Source organism: Theropithecus gelada, chromosome 4 (assembly GCF_003255815.1).
Source record: "Theropithecus gelada isolate Dixy chromosome 4, Tgel_1.0, whole genome shotgun sequence".
NCBI classification, from domain to species: Eukaryota; Metazoa; Chordata; class Mammalia; order Primates; family Cercopithecidae; genus Theropithecus; species Theropithecus gelada.
This window is the reverse complement of record NC_037671.1, coordinates 39,588,557-39,608,817: the sequence shown is the minus strand read 5'-3', so window position 1 is coordinate 39,608,817 and position 20,261 is coordinate 39,588,557. Positions and strand designations below refer to the sequence as shown.

Genomic DNA, 20,261 nt, shown 5'->3' with positions numbered 1-20,261 from the left:
GGCTGGCATGTATGTAGCAGGTATGATCCAAGTGGGTACCCCTCTTTCAGAATCTTACTCATCGACAGTTCCTAAGAACTAGAAGAGCTCAGAAAGCTGCATAAATGTCCTAAAATAGGGAACCAGAGATGAACTTGTTTATGAAGTCATGACGTGTAAGAAGTGGGGAAGGGCCAGGGGCAATGGCTCACGTCTGTAATCCCAGCACTTTGGGAGGCCGAGGCGGGTGGATCACTTGAGGTCAGGAGTTTGAGACCAGCCTGGCCAACATGATGAAACCCCATCTGCACTAAAAATACACAAATTAGGGCTGGGTGCGGTGGCTCACACCTGTAATCCCAGCACTTTGGGAGGCTGAGGTGGGTGGATCACCTGAGGTCAGGAGTTCGAGACCAGCCTGGCCAACATGGCAAAACCCTGTCTCTACTAAAATTACAAAAATTAGCTGGGTATGGTGGTGTGCGCCTGTAATCCCAGCTACCCAGGAGGCTGAGGCAGGAGAACTGGTGGAACCTGGGTGACAGAGACTGGTGTGAGCCGAGATTGCACCACTGCACTCCAGCCTAGGTGACAAAACAAGACTCCGTCTCAAAAAAAATAAACAAAATATTAGCCGGGCCTGGTGGCGCATGCCTATAATCCTAGCTACTCGGGAAGCTGAGAGGCAGGAGAATCACTTGAACCCAGGAGGCGGAGGCTGCAGTAAGCCAAGATCACGCCACTGCACTCCAGCCCGGACCACAGAGCAAGACTCCATCTCAAAAAAAAAAAAGTGGGGAAGGACCAAAAGCAGTTGGCCTTCAGTAACTGAAGCTGAAAGTTCTTACTTCTGTTACCTAAGACATCACTATGTCCATTTCAATTCGGGGATTTCCCAACGCCCAGTCTAGCTATGCAAAAGACTGTGTCAGCAGCAGCAGCAGAGGCTACTTCAGTTCTTGAGGCTTGTTGTAGATAGCTGCCCACCTTTCACTTTCTGCAACCCCTGGCCTACTCTTCTCCTCCCTCCATGTGTGATGTTGGGAGCAGACCTTTCTGCAGACCATGAGGACCATTATGGGCAGACGGAAGACTCCCTGACAAGACTACTGATAGCTACAGCTCCTACAGACAGTCACAGAGGCCGAAACAGCACTGCAGCTGCCAGGAAGACATACTGATGTCATAGTCCAGAGGGACTGGACCACTGCTAAGTGAGCTTGTCTTTCTGCTCCATACTCGATAACTCTTACTACTCATAGCGTGGTTGGTGGACCAGCAGCAGCAGCATTGCAAGGAAGCACATTAGAACTTCAGGTTTTACCCGAGACCCGCTAAATCAGAATCTGCATTTTCTCATAATCTCTAGGTGAGATCGTATCAAAATCCTAGGTGATTTGTATGTACATTAAAGTTTGAGAAGCACCGCACTGACTAGTGCCAAAAAAGTCTGTCTATTTAAAATGGCTAAAATCAGAGCTGCTGAATGAAAAGAGGGGAAACAGTTTTGAGGATAAACTTAACTCCTAACCAATATACCACAGCCTGAGGACTTGGAAAGCCTGTACCCTGAGAGCACTACCATGAGACACACCTAAAGTGTATGACTGGTAAGCAAAGAGGCAGCAGGTGATGACTATACCTGTCTGTAGGTATCCTGGTGATGTTCCTCATTTCGAGAGTCATAATACTGTTCAATGAAGCCAAAATATTCCTCCCGCTTCCGCTGCAGGGTCAACTTCCTCCTCTCAGTGTTTGCCGGGAGATAGCCCTATAGACAACACTGCTGGTCAGATAGGGAAAGACAATGGTTGGATAAATCCTTAATTTTTATTTTAGTCTATGCAGTGGTTTGGAAACTATCAAGAAGGAAAACTGCCAAGGGTAAATCCCTTCTTGGTTCTGGCCACCCATTTTTTGCCCTCTTCTCATTGAATGAGATCCACATGTGAGCAGATGAAGCAAGGCCAGCTTTCCCAGGATTATTTACTCCCTTGGCCCTGTACTGTGCTGAAGCTTGAGCCACTGGTGAGCACTCCTCAGCTCCCAGAGCTGGCACAGTACAGGAGTGAATGTAGGTCAGTGGGAGGGAGCTGGACCCAAGTCATGGCCTTGGAGGGCTGCGTGTGTCCAGGGCCATACTTCTGAGAAATGCAGGGATATAGCAACCTCTACAGCACATCTCAGCAGTGTGCCAAGTAAGTTGGTGCCAGTTACATTCTTTTCCAGTGTAACTTTCAGAATTACCAGCTTAGGAAGCAGCTGAATGGAATCCGTGACATAACAGCTACAACACTCAGACAGAACTTCTGGCAGCAGCCTCCAGCCTAGCCAGAGCTCCAGGCCAACTTTCATTCTTATCCTTCGTCTAGATCCCACTCTCATTCTTATATTTTCTGTTCCCCTTCCGTTCTCACCAAATCTACTCTGAATAGCATTCAAACTGATTAGAAGTGGCAGAGGCAATGATTACATGGTTGCAAGAGTAGAGGTGGGGCGAGCAGTCAGGAGACAGACCCTTCTTCTTGAAAACATTTATGTAATGCATTCCATAGTGAGTGCCTGGAGAGCAGGGACTGTGGTTTATTCATTTTTGTATCTGCTCAGAGCATCTGGCACTATGCCTGGCAAACAGCAGGCCCTCAATCAATCCTCACTAGATGAATGAATGAATTTTACAGGCTCAGGAAACCCAAGTGTTCCTATCGTAGCGGCTGGCACAGTGCTCTGTACTTGGTGAAAGCAGGACTAGTAAGGCTTCCAAGGGAGGCCCATTTATCAACTCTTTACAGATCAAAGTGGGTTTCAACTTTTGGTTACTCCAACTGAAACAGGAGTAAAGCACAGGGAATGTTTGAGCTTGCTCAAAGCAAGTGCTGGGGTCACCCTATCTCACTCACTCTATTCTTCTTCCTCGCTGTTAATAACGTGAGACCATGACTATTGGTACAAGTCTGTGTACCTCTACATGTGTGTGAATAAACTCTCAAGAATGTGTTTCTTTATGCACAGAAACAGGACTACAGTCCCATAGTTCTGTCATATCCAGTAGGACTAGAGAAGTCTATGGAGTTAAGACCAATGTGTCCAGACTAACCTCATCAGGCAAGAAGGGCTGTGTGAGGCTCACACTTCTCTACACAGTAGGTAGAACTCACCGACAGGAGTCTCCAGGTTACAGGTCGAACCTCCCTGGGAACCCCTGGCCAGCTACACTTCCTCAGTTCATCTGTAAACAGAAAACAGCCTTGTTAGGTGAACTCTCCACAAATGCTCTAAAGCAAACCGCAACCAGCACTGCCTGATGTCTCCTTCCATTCATGTAAGACCACCACCACCACTTGCTACCCATAAGCACAGGGAAAAGCCCAAAACAGCCCTGAGCAGCCAAGTGCCAAGGACATGGCCTTGCAGTAGCAGTCCTGTCAGCTCAGAGATGAAAGTTAGAGGGGAAGAGAAAGACCAGTGGGTGTAGATTTCAGCAAGAGTCACCATGAGATAGAGGAGATCAAAGTCAGAATAGTTGCACTAGGGTCTACAGGCCACAGAAACCAGTCCCACCTAATTTGGTCCATAATCTCTAGTAACATATGTCTGACTTAATACCTGCATGTCACTGCAATGGGCACCAGGTCAGGAGAAGCTAGAAAAGTAAAAGAAGGAAGAATAAAGAGCAGTAGCTTCCAGGTCTCTGAGAATTCCAGTCACCAAAAGCTCCTACCTTGCCTGGGCTCACAGGGACTCACCTAAGTCAGTGTTGTGGCTGGAGAGAAGCTGACGGAATTTTTCTAGGCGGGTTTTCTCCCGGACAGTCATTGGGGGGGCCCCAGAGGCGTTCTGATCCGAGATCCGGGCAACGAGGGGGATGATGGGCCGGAGAGGGAGTGACTGCTGTTTGTGGAGTGGGTTCCTCAGGCATGTATCACCTGAGATCATTTGAAAAAGAAACAGAACGGGCTGTGTGAGGAGCATGGATTCTGAGAAGCCTTAAACCTAATCGTTCAGCATCGTGTCTCCTCCCCAAGGCCGTGGCTGCCTGTGTGCACTGCCTGAGGTGCCCAGCTGAGGGGCAGCGAGGGGCCAGAACCCAGCCACGCTCCATTCACTGCCCAGAGAAAGGGCTGCATTTATATCAAACACACCAAGGCACCTTAGGTGCTAACAGAGACTCCAGAAGCTGCAGCAACTTTTGAGAACTTTTTTGGTGACTCTAAAGGAAAATCAAATGTTTTCTTTCTACCCCAACTTGGAACTTTTCTTGATGCCAAATAGTGAGTTTAGTTTAGTCTAAGGCAGAGTTTTCCTTCCCATTCCACATCCCAGAGCACATAAGGAATGATGACAAGGCAGATGACACCACAAAGCACAAGGCTGCAATAAATGGAGGTGGTTGCTCTCCACAAGCCCCGGAACCCCCGGCTGCTCCATGGACTAAGAGGATCAATATCTCCACACATCCTGTACCTGGTTCTTGGCCCATCAGTGTGCCCTGGTGAGAAGCTCTGGCCTAAGGCAATCCTGCCTTTGGTGGCTGCGGTTCCTTTGTGCGCCTACATTTCCCACCAAAATGAACCAGTTCTTAATTCTGCCAGGATATGACTGAAATAACAAAGACTCAAACTGAACTCTGTCTTGTTCTTGACATTTCTAGACTGGATGGTGGGTAGGGTGAATAAGCACTACAGGACTCACATATATTGAGTGTTTCCTATGTATAAGGCATATAGGTCACTTTTACATATGACCTCTCATTTGATCCTTAGAACACATGGTAGGAATGTATAACTATTTTACAGACAAGAAACTGCAGCTCAGGGAGGTTAAATTATTTGCAAGTGAGAGGTGAAAAACCACCTTAGGTAAGCCTGACTCTGAAACTCTTGTATTATCACAAGCACTACTCAGTTTTTAATTCTAGTTGTGCTCACATGACTGCCTCATACTCTTTACACGGCTGGGCCTTAAAAAGTAGTTGTCATAACAAAAATTAAACAGTGAATATCAACCAACCAGTACTACTAGAAGGCTTACAAAAACAACTTCCACGAGGCAGTTGGCTGGGATGCCTAGTGTAACGAGAGGACTAGAAAATGCAGACACACTGCAGAGCTGAGACAGATGTAAATCTCCGCTATTTCCTATTTACAGACAGATGCCCGCAGGAGAAAACCTCCTCAGGGAGAATGCTCTGGGCTGGGCTGGGGAGGTCCTGGCTGCACAGGGCAGCTCATTATGGATCACAGTAGGGGCCTTCCTCACTGAATGCCTATCTGTGCATGGCACTGAAGGTTCACGCTAGAGCCCAAATCAGTGATAGAAAATAACTGTGGAATGATTGCAAAGACCTTACAGCCATGAAAAAAGTTCCCTCAGAACATGAGCCAGGGCTCTGATGTTCTTCTACTTCCTTTTCATCCTTTACCCGCTCACCGCTTTAACTCTCACTGCAATGACAAAGCTTCCCTCTCCAGTTCCCAACACACTTTCATAAAACCCATTAGGGCAACATTAAACACAACCATGAATATTTAAAGGAATACACTGAGAGTCCCCAAAGGTCTAATAAAACCACCATCGCATCAACCGTTACTCTGGCCAGTTTCCCGAAAAGAAACAGAGAGGCCTCTACTTCCATCCCACCCAACCTGATGGGACCTGCCTGATGGTCAGGAAGCCGAGACCTGGGGCCTTTAGGCACATTTGCTCCTTCCCTCAGGAACAGGAAGAGACAATTTTATGCTAGTAGCTGTTCCCCAGGGCTGAGAAAGTCAAACCACAGTGGCCAAACAATTGTGAAATTCAGCCACTAACAGCTTTAAATTAGTTAATATTTCTAAACCTGACCAGGCCTAAAGCAATGTGAAGCAATCAAACCAGAAGTTTTGGACTCCACCACAGGGAAAGGAAGAAGAGAAGAGGAGAATGGCAAACAACACCTGGGTGTTAGAAAGTGAAGGCCCAGGTTACCAGACTGGGCAGCCACCACTGTGGGAGGGGTAAGTATAGCTTGTGACCACTCAGGCTTAATGATGCCATATCTCAGGCTTGAGTTTACCACCCCACTGAATATCTATCTGAGTGAGGCCACAAAGAAAAATCGCTTTTATTTAAAATGCACGCTGCTGAGAAGCCTGAGGCTATGAAGGGAGCAGGAAGGACTTACTAGAGTTTCTGGACAGCTGGGCATCACTGCTGGACTTTATGACCTTGTAGTTGGCAGGAACATCCGATGTCGTTGACTGGGACCGTTCTGGTTTTACCCTCAGCTTGCTGTGGTTTTCTAGAACTTGGGCTGCAGTTGCCAAAGCAACTTTTGAGTTCAGAGTTTGGAAAGAAGGTGAGGAAAAGTCCTCTTCCTCATCATCGCCAATGTCCCAAGCATCACTGGTATTCCGTGCAAACTCATGAAAACTGGAGGCCTTCTTATTCTTCAGAGGAACTGTGCTGACTTTTGATCGTTCTTTAATGAAACTTCAAGAAAGGAGACACGATTACCAAGGAATGGCCTGACACATCTGACCACCTGCATTTGCTTATTATTATAATGTTAATAAATTACAAACTACTCCATACATAATCATTAGCTTCTTCAAACAAAAACTGCCCATATCCATTCTTCATCTAGATACATCCAGACCAGCCTGAGATCGCAGAGACAGATGTAGCAGAGACAGCAATGGTCACCAAACATCCCATGTGCTCTTGTATACTTCCTGGCCCCCATGCACTTAGGTGAGGCCATATGACCAGTTCTGGCCAATGGACTAAGAAGAGAAATAAGGCGATTACTTCCAGGCAAAGTAGAGAATAGGTGTCAGTTCTGTATAACCTCTTTTTTTTTTTTTTTTTTTTTTGAGACAGAGTTTCTGTCACCCAGGCTGGAGTGCAGTGGTATGATCATGGCTCACTGCAGTCTTGACCTCCTGGGCTCAAGTGGTCCTCCCACCACAGCCTCTTGAGTAGCTGGGACTACAGGTGTGCACCACCATGCCTGGCTAATTTTATTATTATTTTCTGTAGACACAAGGTTTCACTATGTTGCCCAGGCTGGTCTTGAACTCCTGGGCTCAAGTGATCCTCCCACCTCGGCCTCCCAAATTGTTGGGATTACAGGTGTGAGCAACCATGCCTGACCTATAGCTTCTCTTCTATCATGATGACTGGCAAGATGGTAGAGACTCCCTCAGCCTAGGTAACTGAGTGACTATGTGAAGCAGCAGTAACTATGTCGAGGAGCCTGCCCTCTGCCCTTACCCACCCCCATTTTAGACATGTAGCATGAGCAGGAAATAGACCTTTACTATGCTAATCCACTGAGATTTGAGAGTTGATCTGCTATCACTTAGAGTAGCACATAAACTACTGGCAGAAAACGAGATAATTTTAGGTAGTCCACATATGTAGCATTAAACCTTAAGTCCCAAAATAAAAAAGTTGTTCCACTTTTTGGTCTTCCACTAGCCTTGAGAAGAAAGTTGAAGTTTGGTGCTACTCTGTCTTTAAGACCATTTTCTAAGTAGGTGCCAAAGTGAGAGCAGCCTCAGAATCAATATATTTTCTAGCACAAGATCTGGCTCCAAATTTAATAAGACTGTTTGGTTTTTCACTGGATATTTATACGGTTCTTTTCTTTTAAGAGTCAGGGCCTTGCTCTGTCACCCAGGGTGGAGTGATGGAGTGCAGTAGAGAAATCTTGGCTCACTGCAGTCTTGAACTCCTGTGCTCAAGCAATCCTTCCACCTCAGCCTCCTGAGTAGCTGGACTACAGGCGCACACCACCATGCTTAGATTTTTTTTTTTTTTTTTTTTTTAAGAAATAAGGGTCTCATTATGTTGCTCTCGCTAATCTCAAACTCCTGGCCTCAAGTGATCCTCTCACCTTAGCCTCCCAAATTGCTGGGATCACAAGTATGAGCCACCGTGCCCGGCCGGCTTTCATTACATTTTTGAAGCAGATGATGATTCAATATATTTGAAGTAGATTAAGGATTGGAATTTATTCAAATGAAGACTTGCCAATAGAAACTGGGAGGACACTTTCCAACACAATGAAGAAGAAAGAAGGGAGAAAAGACTGTCATTCCCCGTGACATAAAGACATGAGACTCAAGGCAGACCATTCTGAGGTTGCCAGAAATGATTTTAAGGACACCAGCCCACAAAACCCAAAATTCAACCAACCAATTTAAAAGGCAGCTCTACCCTGAGGAAAGAAGCTTTCCTGGAGGAAGGGGTTGGTTTCACCTAGAAAAGGGGAAGAGTCTGAGGACAAAACAAGGTTGGTGAGAACCACCCACAAGAATGAAAGAGAAGGCCGGGCACAGTGGCTCACACCTGTAATCCCAGAACTTTGGGAGGCCGAGGCAGGCAGATCACCTGAGGTCAGGAGTTCGAGACCAACCTGACCAACATGGTGAAACCTCGTCTCCACTAAAAATACAAAAATCAGCCAGGTGCAGTGGTGCACACCTGTAATCCCAGCTACTCGGGAGGCTGAGGCAGGAGAGTCGCTTGAACCCAGGAGGCAGAGGTTACAGTGAGTCATAATTACGCCACTGCACTCCAGTCTGGGTGACAGAGCAAGACTCCATCTCCAAAAAAAAGAAAAAAAAAAAAAGAACGAAACAGCAAAGCAAGAAGTGAAAGGTACTTTGGTTTACCACTGACAGAAGGCAGAGAATCCACAGACCAGGAACAATAAACAATAATGGGTAAATTTAAGGCTCTGAAGCTTTTCCATGTTTACTAGTCATACTCTCTCCAGAGGAGATACATAAATTCACACATAAATATTGGCTACTCACTGGCTACCAGACCCTATGCTAAATTTTATATATACCCATTTTCTCATCTAATGCCCATTAATAATCCTATGAGGTGGGTATTGAGCAGGCAGTGAGGTCTGGGCTCAAATCCAGGTCTACCTGACTCCTGAGCCAGCGTGTGCTGCTAACTACTTACTCTACCTAGAAAAAAGCAGCTAAAAAGAAGAAGGCCAGGGCCTAGAAGGATCTGTAGCCTAGGAAGAGAAGTCGCCAAGTAAACTGAGCCACACACCACCACAGCTGTAATTCTCCCCAACTATACACAGCCAATAAGCCCGACTCTCACACCCCGTAGGAAAAAAAAAAATCTCACCTTGTAGGAAAAGACTTAGGTCTGACACACACAGCCTATTCTGAGTAGACAGGAAAGAAGCCACATCTAGGCATGGGCTCCTTGTACGAGAAATGTGGCCCCTTTCTGTTGACCCCAGTAGTTGCAGCAAAAAGTTAATCCAGGTAACTCCAGCTAGGGATGCCTTCGGTTTATACATTCCATTTAAACACAGTTCAAAGTAGTTTATACTTAACTCAAGGTAAAAGAATGCCACAGTGTGGCTTGAAGTCTAACCAAGATTATTTATTATAATTATTATGATTGAGATGGATTCTCGCTCTGTTGCCCAGGTTGGAGTGCAGTGGCGCAATCTTGGCTCACTGCAACCTCCGCCTCCCGGGTTCAAGTAATTCTCTTGCCTCAGAATCCCCAGCAGCTGACTAGGGACTACAGGCACATGACACTAAGCCCGGCTAATTTTTGTATTTTTAGTAGAGACGGGGTTTCACCATGTTGACCAGGCTGGTCTCAAACTCCTGTCCTCAGGTGATCTGCCCACCTTGGCCTCCCAAAGCGTTGGGATTACAGGCATGAGCCACCATGCCCCACCTTAACCAAGATTATTGAAACACAACTCTATCAAAGTCACAATCAAACTGGCCTCTGATGAACACCTTCACCATACCTCCTTACAACTGTACAGCAAATCACAGTTTAGAAAGCACCTTTGCAGACACTTCACGCAATCCTCACAAATCTGTGAGGTAAGTCTTACTATCTACTTTATGAATGAAGAAACTAAGGCTCAGAAAGTTTCAGTAATTTGCCCAAGGTCATGGAGATGGTAAGTGGCAAAGAAAAAGGGATTCAAGAAGTGTAGGGAATACTAAAAATTTCAAAAACCTAATAAATGGCACATTTGACTTGGTAAAGTACTTGGTGATGAGTACCTTAGTAACACAAACACCTAAGGGTATGTTGAAAAAGAGTGGCCACAGGTTACACTGGTTAGGAGTATAAAAGATCAAGCATTCTGTCATTTGATCATACTACACTGTCTTACTGACACAGATGTTCTACTTAACAGAATTTTCTAGAAAAATGTTTGACACTGGCAAGTGATATGAAGTAAGTGGAGAAATTTAGTAACAATAAAATAAATTCAGGTATCTTAGTAACTAGTGTGGCTTCATATGAACTAGTTTTATAACTCGGAATTAGGACCTAGCATACTTAAGCATCAATTCAGAAAACAATAAACTCAGAAGCTTGTTATACCATCAAGTGGCCAATGGAGCTGCTCAGCAATGAGACTAGTTTTATCTGAGCTATAAAAATTATTGCAGGCAATAGTATCACTAATAGTAATCATTTGGCAAATTAAAGTCAATATACATGGACAGGGAATGACTTCCTGTGCTTGTGCAGTTTAGATGATTGAAGACCCAATGTAAAGGCTTCTGCTGTGATGTGTATTAACCACAAAGTAATTAATTATGGGCTGAAGTGGAACGATAATCATGTAGCAGAGAAAGTCATAAAAATGTCCTAACAAAGGTGCTAAAATAGAGGCGATAAATGTTTTATGGCAACAATCTGAAATTGTAAAATGGTCTGGTGCAGAGGTAGACGTGGTCCCATGTTGTAAAATATCAGTATCAAACCACCACATACATGAAAAAGGGAACCAATTAATCCAGTGACAATTAAATCCCTCCCAAACTGTAAAGCTAAGTAATTACTCCTATTGAAAACATGACTGAAACTCTGCTGAGGGATCAGTGAAAATATTCACGATTTTATATCATTAACAGGTGAGAAAATAATAGTATATAAAGTTTGCCTTGGCAGTTTGAGATATGGAAATATTCCTGAAGATCTGTCCTAAATACAAAATTAGGAAAAGCTCAGTTGATAACAAGTGCAGACAAGGTATGGTGATCTTGATCAAAACATAAAATGGACAGTACACTCAATGCCTTATATATGAATGGATGAACGGATTTATAGGTTAGCCACGTGTTTGTCAAAGGTTGTGCTAGAAAAGATCTATTAACAATCAATAACTCCTGACTGTGACCAGAATGGTTGTGGTTACATGTAACATAATACTCAACTATGATCCTTAAATCGTAAGACCACAATGTAGGTCTAGGCTGTTGTCTTTGCTATTTTCGTTGTTTTTTTTTTTTTTTGCCTCGGTGTTACAAGTTGGCTGCTATAGCTTTCAGAATCACACTCACACTACCACGTTCAAAAGCATGAAATGTGAGTGGCAGCCAAAAGAGGGTTTCTTCACAGAACTGTCTCCCATTCTGGCCAAAAAAGAAAATCTTTCCAAGAACCCTCCCCCAGGAGACCTTCTTTGGCCAGAACCAATGAGATGAGACCACTCTATGCCAGTCACTGGGATTACTAAAGAATTATCATGAAAGGCTTAAACCAATCTTAATACCTCCCCTAAGTGCATTGTTGCTTACTCAATATCTGAACAAAATTATGGTTCTTGAGCATGAAAGAAGCAGGCACAGGGAAGACTATCAGGTAGGTAACCAGTAGTGCCTGCCTCACTGGCCAACAGACCAGAAAGTCAATTCTTGATAAAACCAAAGAATAGTAGAATTCATTCTATTTAATGTGATGATCACACAGATATCACAGAAAACATGCTCCCCTTAAGAGCTAACAGCCAGATACGGTCGGTGGCTCACCCCTGTAATCCCAGCACGCTGGGAGGCCAAAGCAGGCTGATCACTTGAGTCCAGGAGTTTGAGACCATCATGGGCAACATGGTGAAACCCCATCTACACTAAAAATACAAAAATTAGCCAGGCATGGTGGCCCACGCCTGTAGTCCCAGTTACTGTGGGTGGGGTTGGGGGTGAGGCATGTGGGAGCTGAGACAGGAGGATGGCTTGAGCCCCGGAGGTCAAGGCTGCAGTGAGCCCTGATCATGCCAGTGCACTCTAGCCTGGGCAACAGAGCAAGACTCTGTGGGAAAAAAAAAAAAAAGGCCGGGCACAGTGGCTCATGCCTGTAATCCCAGCACTTTGGGAGGCCGAGGCAGGTGGATTACTTCAGTTCAGGGGTTCGAGACCAGCCTGGGCAACATGGCGAAACTGTGTCTCTACAAAAAATACAAAAATTAGCCAGTTGTGGTGGTGCACACCTGTAGTCCCAGCTACTAGGGAGGCTGAGATGGGAGGACTGCTTGAGCCCAGGAGGCGGAGACTGCAATGAGCCAAGATGACACCACTGCATTCCAGCCAATAGAGTGACCCTATCTCAAAAGAAAAAAAAAGAAGACATAACGAAAGGTGCAAACCAAGGAACATTAAAGAAAAGCCTGCTGTTTAAGTAAATGAGATAGTTTCATTCCTTCATTCAATAAATACGTACTCAGTGCCTACTCTGTGCCACATGCTGTTCTAGAGGCTATGAGTACAGTAATGAACAAAACAAAGTCCCTGCTCTCAAGAAATCTATACAATAGTGGTTTCTGATTTGAAAAAAAAAAAGTGTGCACCTTGCAGACAAGAACAGCAGTCATGCTTCCTCAGTAATTCAGAAGACTGTGCCTTATACATACACCAAATCGCAAAAAAAACAAGTTGGAAGAATTATAGAAAGTGCACCACATACTCAGCTAGGTTATTTTTAAATTTTTTAAATACTGATAATGCATATTTGATATAGCATTCTTCTAGGTATTCAAAATACTTTAATGTATATAATCCTTTTTTTCTTTTCTTATTTTAAAAACCACTTTATTTATATATTTAGAACAGTTTTAGGTTCACAGCAAAATCCAGAGGCAGGTACAGAGATTTCCTATATACTCCCTTCTCCCACATAGGCACAGCCTCTCCATTATGAACATCTGCCACCACAGTGGTACATTTGTTACAACTGATGAACCTACACAGATACGTTGTAATCACTCGAAGTCAGTAGTTTGAATTAGGGTTCACTCTTGGTGTTGTACATTCTGTGGGTTTGAACAAATGCATAATGACATGTATCCACTGTTTTTTGTTTTGTTTTGCTTTGTTTTTTGAGACAGAGTCTTGCTCTGTCGCCCAGGGTGGAGTGCAGTGGCTTGATTTCAGCCCACTGCAACCCTCGGCTCCCAGGGTCAAGCAATTCTCCTGCCTCAGCCTCTGGGGTAGCTGAAATTACAGGCGCCCGCTGCAAAGCCCGGCTAATTTTTGTATTTTTATTAGAGATGGGGTTTCACCATGTTGGCCAGGCTGGTTTCAAACTCCTGACCTCAGGTGATCCGCCCACCTCAGCCTCCCAAAGTGCTGGGATTACAGGGATGAGCCACTGCGCCCGGCAGTATCCGCCGTTTTTATACTATCATACAGAGTAGCTGCACTGCCCTAAAAATCCTCAGTGCTCCACTTATTCATATCTCCCCTCAACCCCACCCCTTGGCAACTGATCTTCTCACTGTCTCCCTGTTTTGCCTTTTCCAGAATGTCATATAGTTGGAACCATAATTGTACATTATCTTGACTTCCCTATTAAGACACAGGCCCCAGGAAAGTGAGAACCTACGTCTGTATCTCCCAAACCATTCAGCTTTCATTACAAACAACAACTTTCCCAGAAACTAGTCTCTAAAATTAAGCATGCCCCCAAATAGAGGCCAAAGTTCTTAGAAAATCTCACAAGGTGACCTACCCCCTCATTTAAGTTCACTGTGGCTCAGTGATGGTCCATGAGAGACAGATGGGATAAAGGGATAACTGGGGGTATGGATACATAGCCACACATCTTGGATTTAACTAAAGTCTCTGTTGCATTTGAAAATAATTTATTAGAGTTCTAGAGATATAGCCTCCTAAATAGCTTTTATTTATTTATTTTTATTTTTTTGAGATGGCATCTCACTTTGTTGCCCAGGCTAGAGTGCAATGGCATGATCTCAGCTCACTGCAACCTCTGCCTCCTGGGTTCAAGTGATTCTCATGCTTCAGCCTCCCAGGTAGCTGGGATTACAGGTGCCTGCCACCACACCCAGCTAATTTTTGTATTTTTAGCAGAGACAGGGTTTCACCGTGTTGGCCAGGCTAGTCTTGAACTTCTGACCTCAAGTGATCCACTTGCCTCGGCCTCCCAAAGTGCTGGGATTACAGACATGAGCCACCATGCCCCGCCCTAAATAGCTTTTAACTCTTCTGTACATATGCCTAGGTCTCTTTGAGTGTGTCAAAGGGAAAGAGGAACTAAAGAATATCAGCCTAAAGTTATACTCTGTTGCCCTAGCTCTCATAGTAAAAGTGAGGAAAAGGTGGCAGACCTACCTATATTCAGAAGCAGTGAGTCTCGGAAACCAGATCTCCTGCTAAAAGATCTGGAGGTCATCAATCTTCTGGTTTCAGGGACAGCATTTAATCAATAAAGACGTTTTGACCATTCTCTTTTGACCAAAGAATCGGATACCAAACCCTACATATACCAGTTCCCAATATAGGAAAACACAAAATCTCTAATGGATGTTAATTTCCCATTTAGCAACGGACCATTTGGAAGTAAGAAGATTGCTCATCTCCCGGTACAAAATAGGGCAGAAGAGAAGCTAAAAAAGGTCAAAGTGGAAACTGTCATTTCAACAAAATAGGGGAGTGCATAGGGGTGACAGAAGTAGATAGATAAAAGGAAAATGTCTTGACTTACTTTTTGGTGAGCCGAGGGTCAAGAGGAGGATGCTGTGCTCCATATACAGGCTGGATGCTAAAAGCAGAAAAAAGAAAAGGAAGAAATAAACTGTTAGTTTAGCTGGGAAACTAAATACGTTGGCTGAGTACCATCTGCATCACAAAATTGGATGGGACTTTGAGAAATAGGTTATCTCTAATAACTGTACTCAAGTCATCCCCCAAAGAGAGCAATCTTCCCTTTAAAAAATATATTTGATAATGTTCATTTTCCCTGGTGAAGTTTCAGTGCCTTACACACCTATGTGTAAAGAAGGCAAGATGGAAAGGTAACGGGCTTTAGAGCTGGAGAGAGCAGAATTCAAATGCCAGTGCTGGCACTCAGTACCACTATGAACTTCAGCAAGCTTTTTGACTCCTTTGAACCTGCTTTGCCATCTAAAGTGGGAATACTGCCTACTTGAAAGGCTCATCGGGCTAAAAGACAGTGAAGGGTGACCTAAGGAACTCACACACTGCAGGAGGGGTATAAAGTGACATAACCACTTCAAAAAACAGTTTGGCCATATCTAGGAAGAATGAAATATGCATACCCTAAGACCCAGTATTTTCACTCCCAAATAGGTACCTTAAGCTAAATACACACCTATATGTATTAGGAGACATATATAAGACTATTCAAACCACCATGGCTCCTCTTAGCCCCAAACTAGAAATAACCCAAATGTCCATCAGTAATAACAAGAGAAATCAATTTGCAACACATTTATACAGTACAACATTATACAGCAATGATAATATATGTGAAGTAGGGCTTCGAGTAACAATGTGGATGGATCTTACAAATGTCATGTTGAACAAATGAAGTATAAGAGAATAAATACTGTATGATTCTACTTATATAGACTTCAAAAACTGACAAAAGTAGTTTCTACTGTTTAGGGATGCATGCAGAGTAATATTATAAAGAAAGAAAGGGGCCGCCGGGCGCGGTAGCTCACGCCTGTAATCCCAGCACCTTGGGAGACTGAGGCGGGCGGATCACGAGGTCAGGAGATCGAGACCATCCTGGCTAACACAGTGAAATCCAGTCTCTACTAAAAAAAAAAAAAAAAAAAAGCAGTAAATGACATAGTTCCCTCTGGGGGAAAGAAAGGAGGAGAGAGCAAATAGACACAGAAGTTTCTGGGGGTGTTCACTTTGTGATTATTCATTAAGCCATCATACCACACATTTGTGCTTCATGTACTTTTCTGTAACATATCACAATTAAAAGAAAATGAGCTGGATGGGGTGGCCCACACCTATAATCCCAGCACTTTGGGAGGCTGGGGCAAAAAGACTGCTTGAGCCCAGGAGTTCAAAACCAGCCTGGGCAACAAAGTGAGACCCTGTTTCTACAAGAAAATAAAAAATTAGCTGGGCATGGTGGTGCATGTCTGTAGTCTCAGCTACTCAGGAGGCTAAGACAGGGGGATCGCTTGACCCCAGGAGTGTCCAGACTGCAGTGAGCACACCACTGCACTCCAGCCTGGACCCTGTTGGAAAGGAAAGGGAAAGGGAAGGAAGGGAAGAAAGAAAATGAGAATAAATGACTTGAGAATAACTATATATCAAGCCAAACTATTGTTTAAGTATAAATGTAAAACAAAAACAAAACAAAACAAAACAAAAAAACAAAAAAAAACTACTTTCAACATATAAGAACTCAGGGAAAATGTGTTCCTTAACTCCTGCCTGAAGAAGCTGTGAGAGAACAAACTTTAATCATGAGATAGGGAAACCATGGCAAAAGGATTGGTGGAGAGCCCTGAATGAATCCAACCTTACAACTAGGTCTTACATTTGAGGCAAAGAGAATGTAAAAGTAATATAATTGACAAATGTTAAAAGGAGGAAAAAATGGACAAATGAAGTCCATTGACTTCTTCATCTTTTACTGACAGGGCTCAGAAGATATTTAAAGCAGATAGCTCAATGTGCAAATCTATGTCACTACCTGCTTAACATTAAATCCTAATGTAGATTTGCAAATGTGAATAGAGGAATATGTATGTTTTACGACAGAAAATAAAACCAAGAAAAATAATATAATCAACTAGAAGGAGGTGGAAAGAGAGGGGTGAGGAATATACTTACTAATTTCATCATTGCTCATGGTAGGGAGTCAACGGGTACTGTCTGAAGAAATATCGTATAAAGTTACACTTATAAACATAATCACTAGAATAAAAAGATAAATCTTCCAAATTATCAGAATATATATATATATATGCCCTCCCCTCAAAAGCAAGCATAGTCCACATAGTGAAAGATTTTTTTAAGAAGAAAATATTTTTAAAAGGTCAAGCATGGTAGCTCACATCTGTAATCCCAGCACTTTGGGACGCTGAGGTGGGAGAACCGCTTGAGGCTAGAAGTTTGACGAGCCTGAGCAACACAGCAAGACCTTGTACCTACAAAAAATTTAAAAATTAGCCAACTGTGGTGGTGCATGCTTGTAGTTCTAGCTACTTGGGAAGCTGAGGTGGGAGGATTACTTGAGCCCAAGAGTTTGAGACTACAGTGACCTATCATGTCACTGTACTATAGCCTGGGCAACAGAGTAAGTCCTTATCTCAAAAAAAAAAAAAAAAAAAAAAAAGGCAAGGCACGGTGGCTCACACCTGTAATCCCAGCACTTTGGGTGGCCGAGGCAGGTGGATCACGAGGTCAGGAGATCGAGACCATCCTGGCTAACACGGTGAAACCCTGTCTCTACTAAAAATACAAAAAAAAAAATAAAAATTAGCCGGGCATGGTGGCAGGTGCCTGCAGTCCCAGTTACTCCGGAGGCTGAGGCAGGAGAATGGCATGAACCCGGGAGGTGGAGCTTGCAGTGAGCCAAGATCGCTCCACTGCACTCCAGCCTGGGCGACAAAGCGAGACTCCGTCTCAAAAACAAACAAACAAACAAACAAAAAAGATGAAGAAAATATTAAAAATTGAACTAAAACTAAATAAATATATCAGTTATTCCAATAAATATAAAGGAGCTAACTTACCTATTAAAAGAGAAAGGATAATTACCAACAGGAAAGTAGTTAAATAAATTACAGTACATCTTTTAAAAAGAATGGGGCAGTTCTGGCCAGGTGCAGTGGCTTGCGCCTGTAATCCCAGCACTTTGGGAGGCCAAGGAGGGCAGATCACCTAAGGTCAGGAGTTCAAGACCAGCCTGGCCAACATGGCGAAACCCCATCTCTACTAAAAAATATAAAAATTAGCCAGGCATGGTGGCAGGCGCCTGTAATCCCAACTACTCAGGAGGCTGAGGCAGGAGAATCGCTTGAGCCCGGGTGGCGGAGGTTGCGATGAGCAGAGATCATGCCACTGCACTCCAGCGTGGGTGACAGAGCAAGACTCCGTCCCAAAAAAAAAAAAAAAAAAAAGAATGAGGCAGTTCTATATTCACTGACATGAAATAAACTCAGACATTAACTGAAAAAAGATGCAGAACTGTATGTATGACACCATTTTTGTAAAAATCTTTAAAATAGATATACGCATTTTATGTATGATTAGGTCTATGTATTCACAGAGTATCTGAAAAAATACAAAAGACACTGGTAGCAGCAGTTTGGAATAGGAACCAGATGACTGGAAGATGATGGGACACCAAAGAGACTCAGTTTTCACTGCAAACCCTTTCTGATTTAGTATCATGTACAAGTATCACCTTTATAAGAAATAAGCAATCTTGAGAAGGTTAGAAGGTTCAAGTGGGATGATATGTCAAAAGCCCTTCAGCACAATTCCTGGTGGGTGGTAATGCTCATTTAATGTTAAGCAAGAAGTGACGTAGATTTGCGAACGTTAGAACACTACCCAGCACACACTCAGTGCCCAAGAAACGTTGATTTTCTTCCTGCCTCCCATTTTTATAATTTAATCCATACCCAACATTTAGAAATTGAAACAAACTTACCAAATACTTGTTTCACATAACAGAGGTGATCCTAAAGGATGCTTTTAAATAAAAATATAGCTAATTCAATCACTTTCACATTAATTTCTATTAAGATTTCGGAGGAAATCTTATATATAATCTTTAATTTATGAATACAGTCCCTACCTCTTTAGCTATAAGAATCTTTACTCCCTAAACCTCTCTGGAAGATTAATATGTGTAAGCGAACTATTACCTATATTACTACAGAAATACAAACTCTGAAAACAATACTAATTGATGTGTTTAAAGGGTTTCCTAGGCAGAGAGAAAAAAAGAGGAATCAAAGAGTAAAGGGAAAGTTCTGCTGAGAGAGGAAAGGGGTATTAGACACGGACACCCCCACCTACTGCAAAAAAAAATCCCAAAGGGCTACTGATATGCACATTAACAGCTGCAAATAACCTAAGAGTATACCTGAATTATTCAAGTCCACAAGCCCTCCTCACAGTAAAATATAAAATCAGAGGATAAACTGCATGAAGATCTCAACAGGCTGGTTAGGTAAGGTGACTGGGTAGAAAAATAAGAGAGGGTCCTTAGATCCTCTCCTTAAAGGAGTATTACCATCTGCAAGTAACCCAGGTAGAAAAAAAGCAAACCTAATTTGTGTAGGCTGAAGGGCCAGAAGCCATCAGTTACCATCTAGGAAAGGAATCTTACAATCACAGTAGACTATTTTTTTAAAGCTGTCAGCCCAAGGTGCTGGCATAGCCAGAAAGGCTAAGATAAATGATGGACTTTATCAGCAAAGGCATCAGAGCTCAAATTGAATTTGTTAACATATTCTTGAACTAAACCATTATGTATCTAAACCTGGAACACTTTGTATAATAAATCAGTTTACTGCAGCTTAAAAAAGACAGGCAAGAAGTTAGAAAAGAGAAACCAAGATGATCACAGAGACTAAATGGAGATAGACCAGAAGAGCCCAATGATCAAGGTGCTCAATTTCCTGACATTTATAATTCACCTATCACTGTCTGTATCATCCCTACTCCTTCCAAACCCAAACTCAGCTCTAAGAAAGGCTGATCTCCACTCCACCTTCCAAACTTATTAAACCCATTATTAAATAAGGCTCTTTTCCCTACTTGGAATGCTTTTCTATTTTCTACATCTCTTTTCAAAACTGTATCCATCCTGCAACATTCTCTTCAAATTCTACACCCCTCATGAAACTTTCCATATCCCTACCCCCAGCATCTACTAACTCATGTCTTCTCTAGTTCCCTAACATACATAAATCAGGGCTGATATTACTTTTTTAAAACAAACTAGATTTAGGTCATAATATAAGACACAATCAGGGCTGGGCGTGGTGGCTCACACCTGTAATCCCTATACTTTGGGAGGCCGAGGCAGGCAGATCACTTGAGTTCAGCAGTTCGAGACTGGCCTGGCTAACATAGCGAAACCCCGTCTCTACTAAAAATAGAAAAATTAGCTGGGCTTGGTGGCACACACCTGTAATCCCAGCTACTCAGGACACTGAGGCACAAGAATTGCCTGACTCTGGGAGGCAGAGGTTG

General features: G+C 43.3%; 1 protein-coding gene across 1 annotated transcript in view; it reads right to left on the bottom strand.

Annotated features, from left to right (window-relative positions):
* TBC1D22B (TBC1 domain family member 22B) overlaps nt 1–20,261 on the bottom strand; it is a 72,333-nt gene that overhangs the window by 45,125 nt on the left and 6,947 nt on the right. The window contains exons 2-6 of the mRNA XM_025383618.1: nt 14,761–14,817; nt 6,143–6,450; nt 3,726–3,905; nt 3,138–3,208; nt 1,622–1,750 (exon numbers count right to left, since the gene is read on the bottom strand). Coding sequence (XP_025239403.1) covers nt 1,622–1,750; nt 3,138–3,208; nt 3,726–3,905; nt 6,143–6,450; nt 14,761–14,817 — 745 coding nt within the window. The remainder of the gene's footprint in view (nt 1–1,621; nt 1,751–3,137; nt 3,209–3,725; nt 3,906–6,142; nt 6,451–14,760; nt 14,818–20,261) is intronic.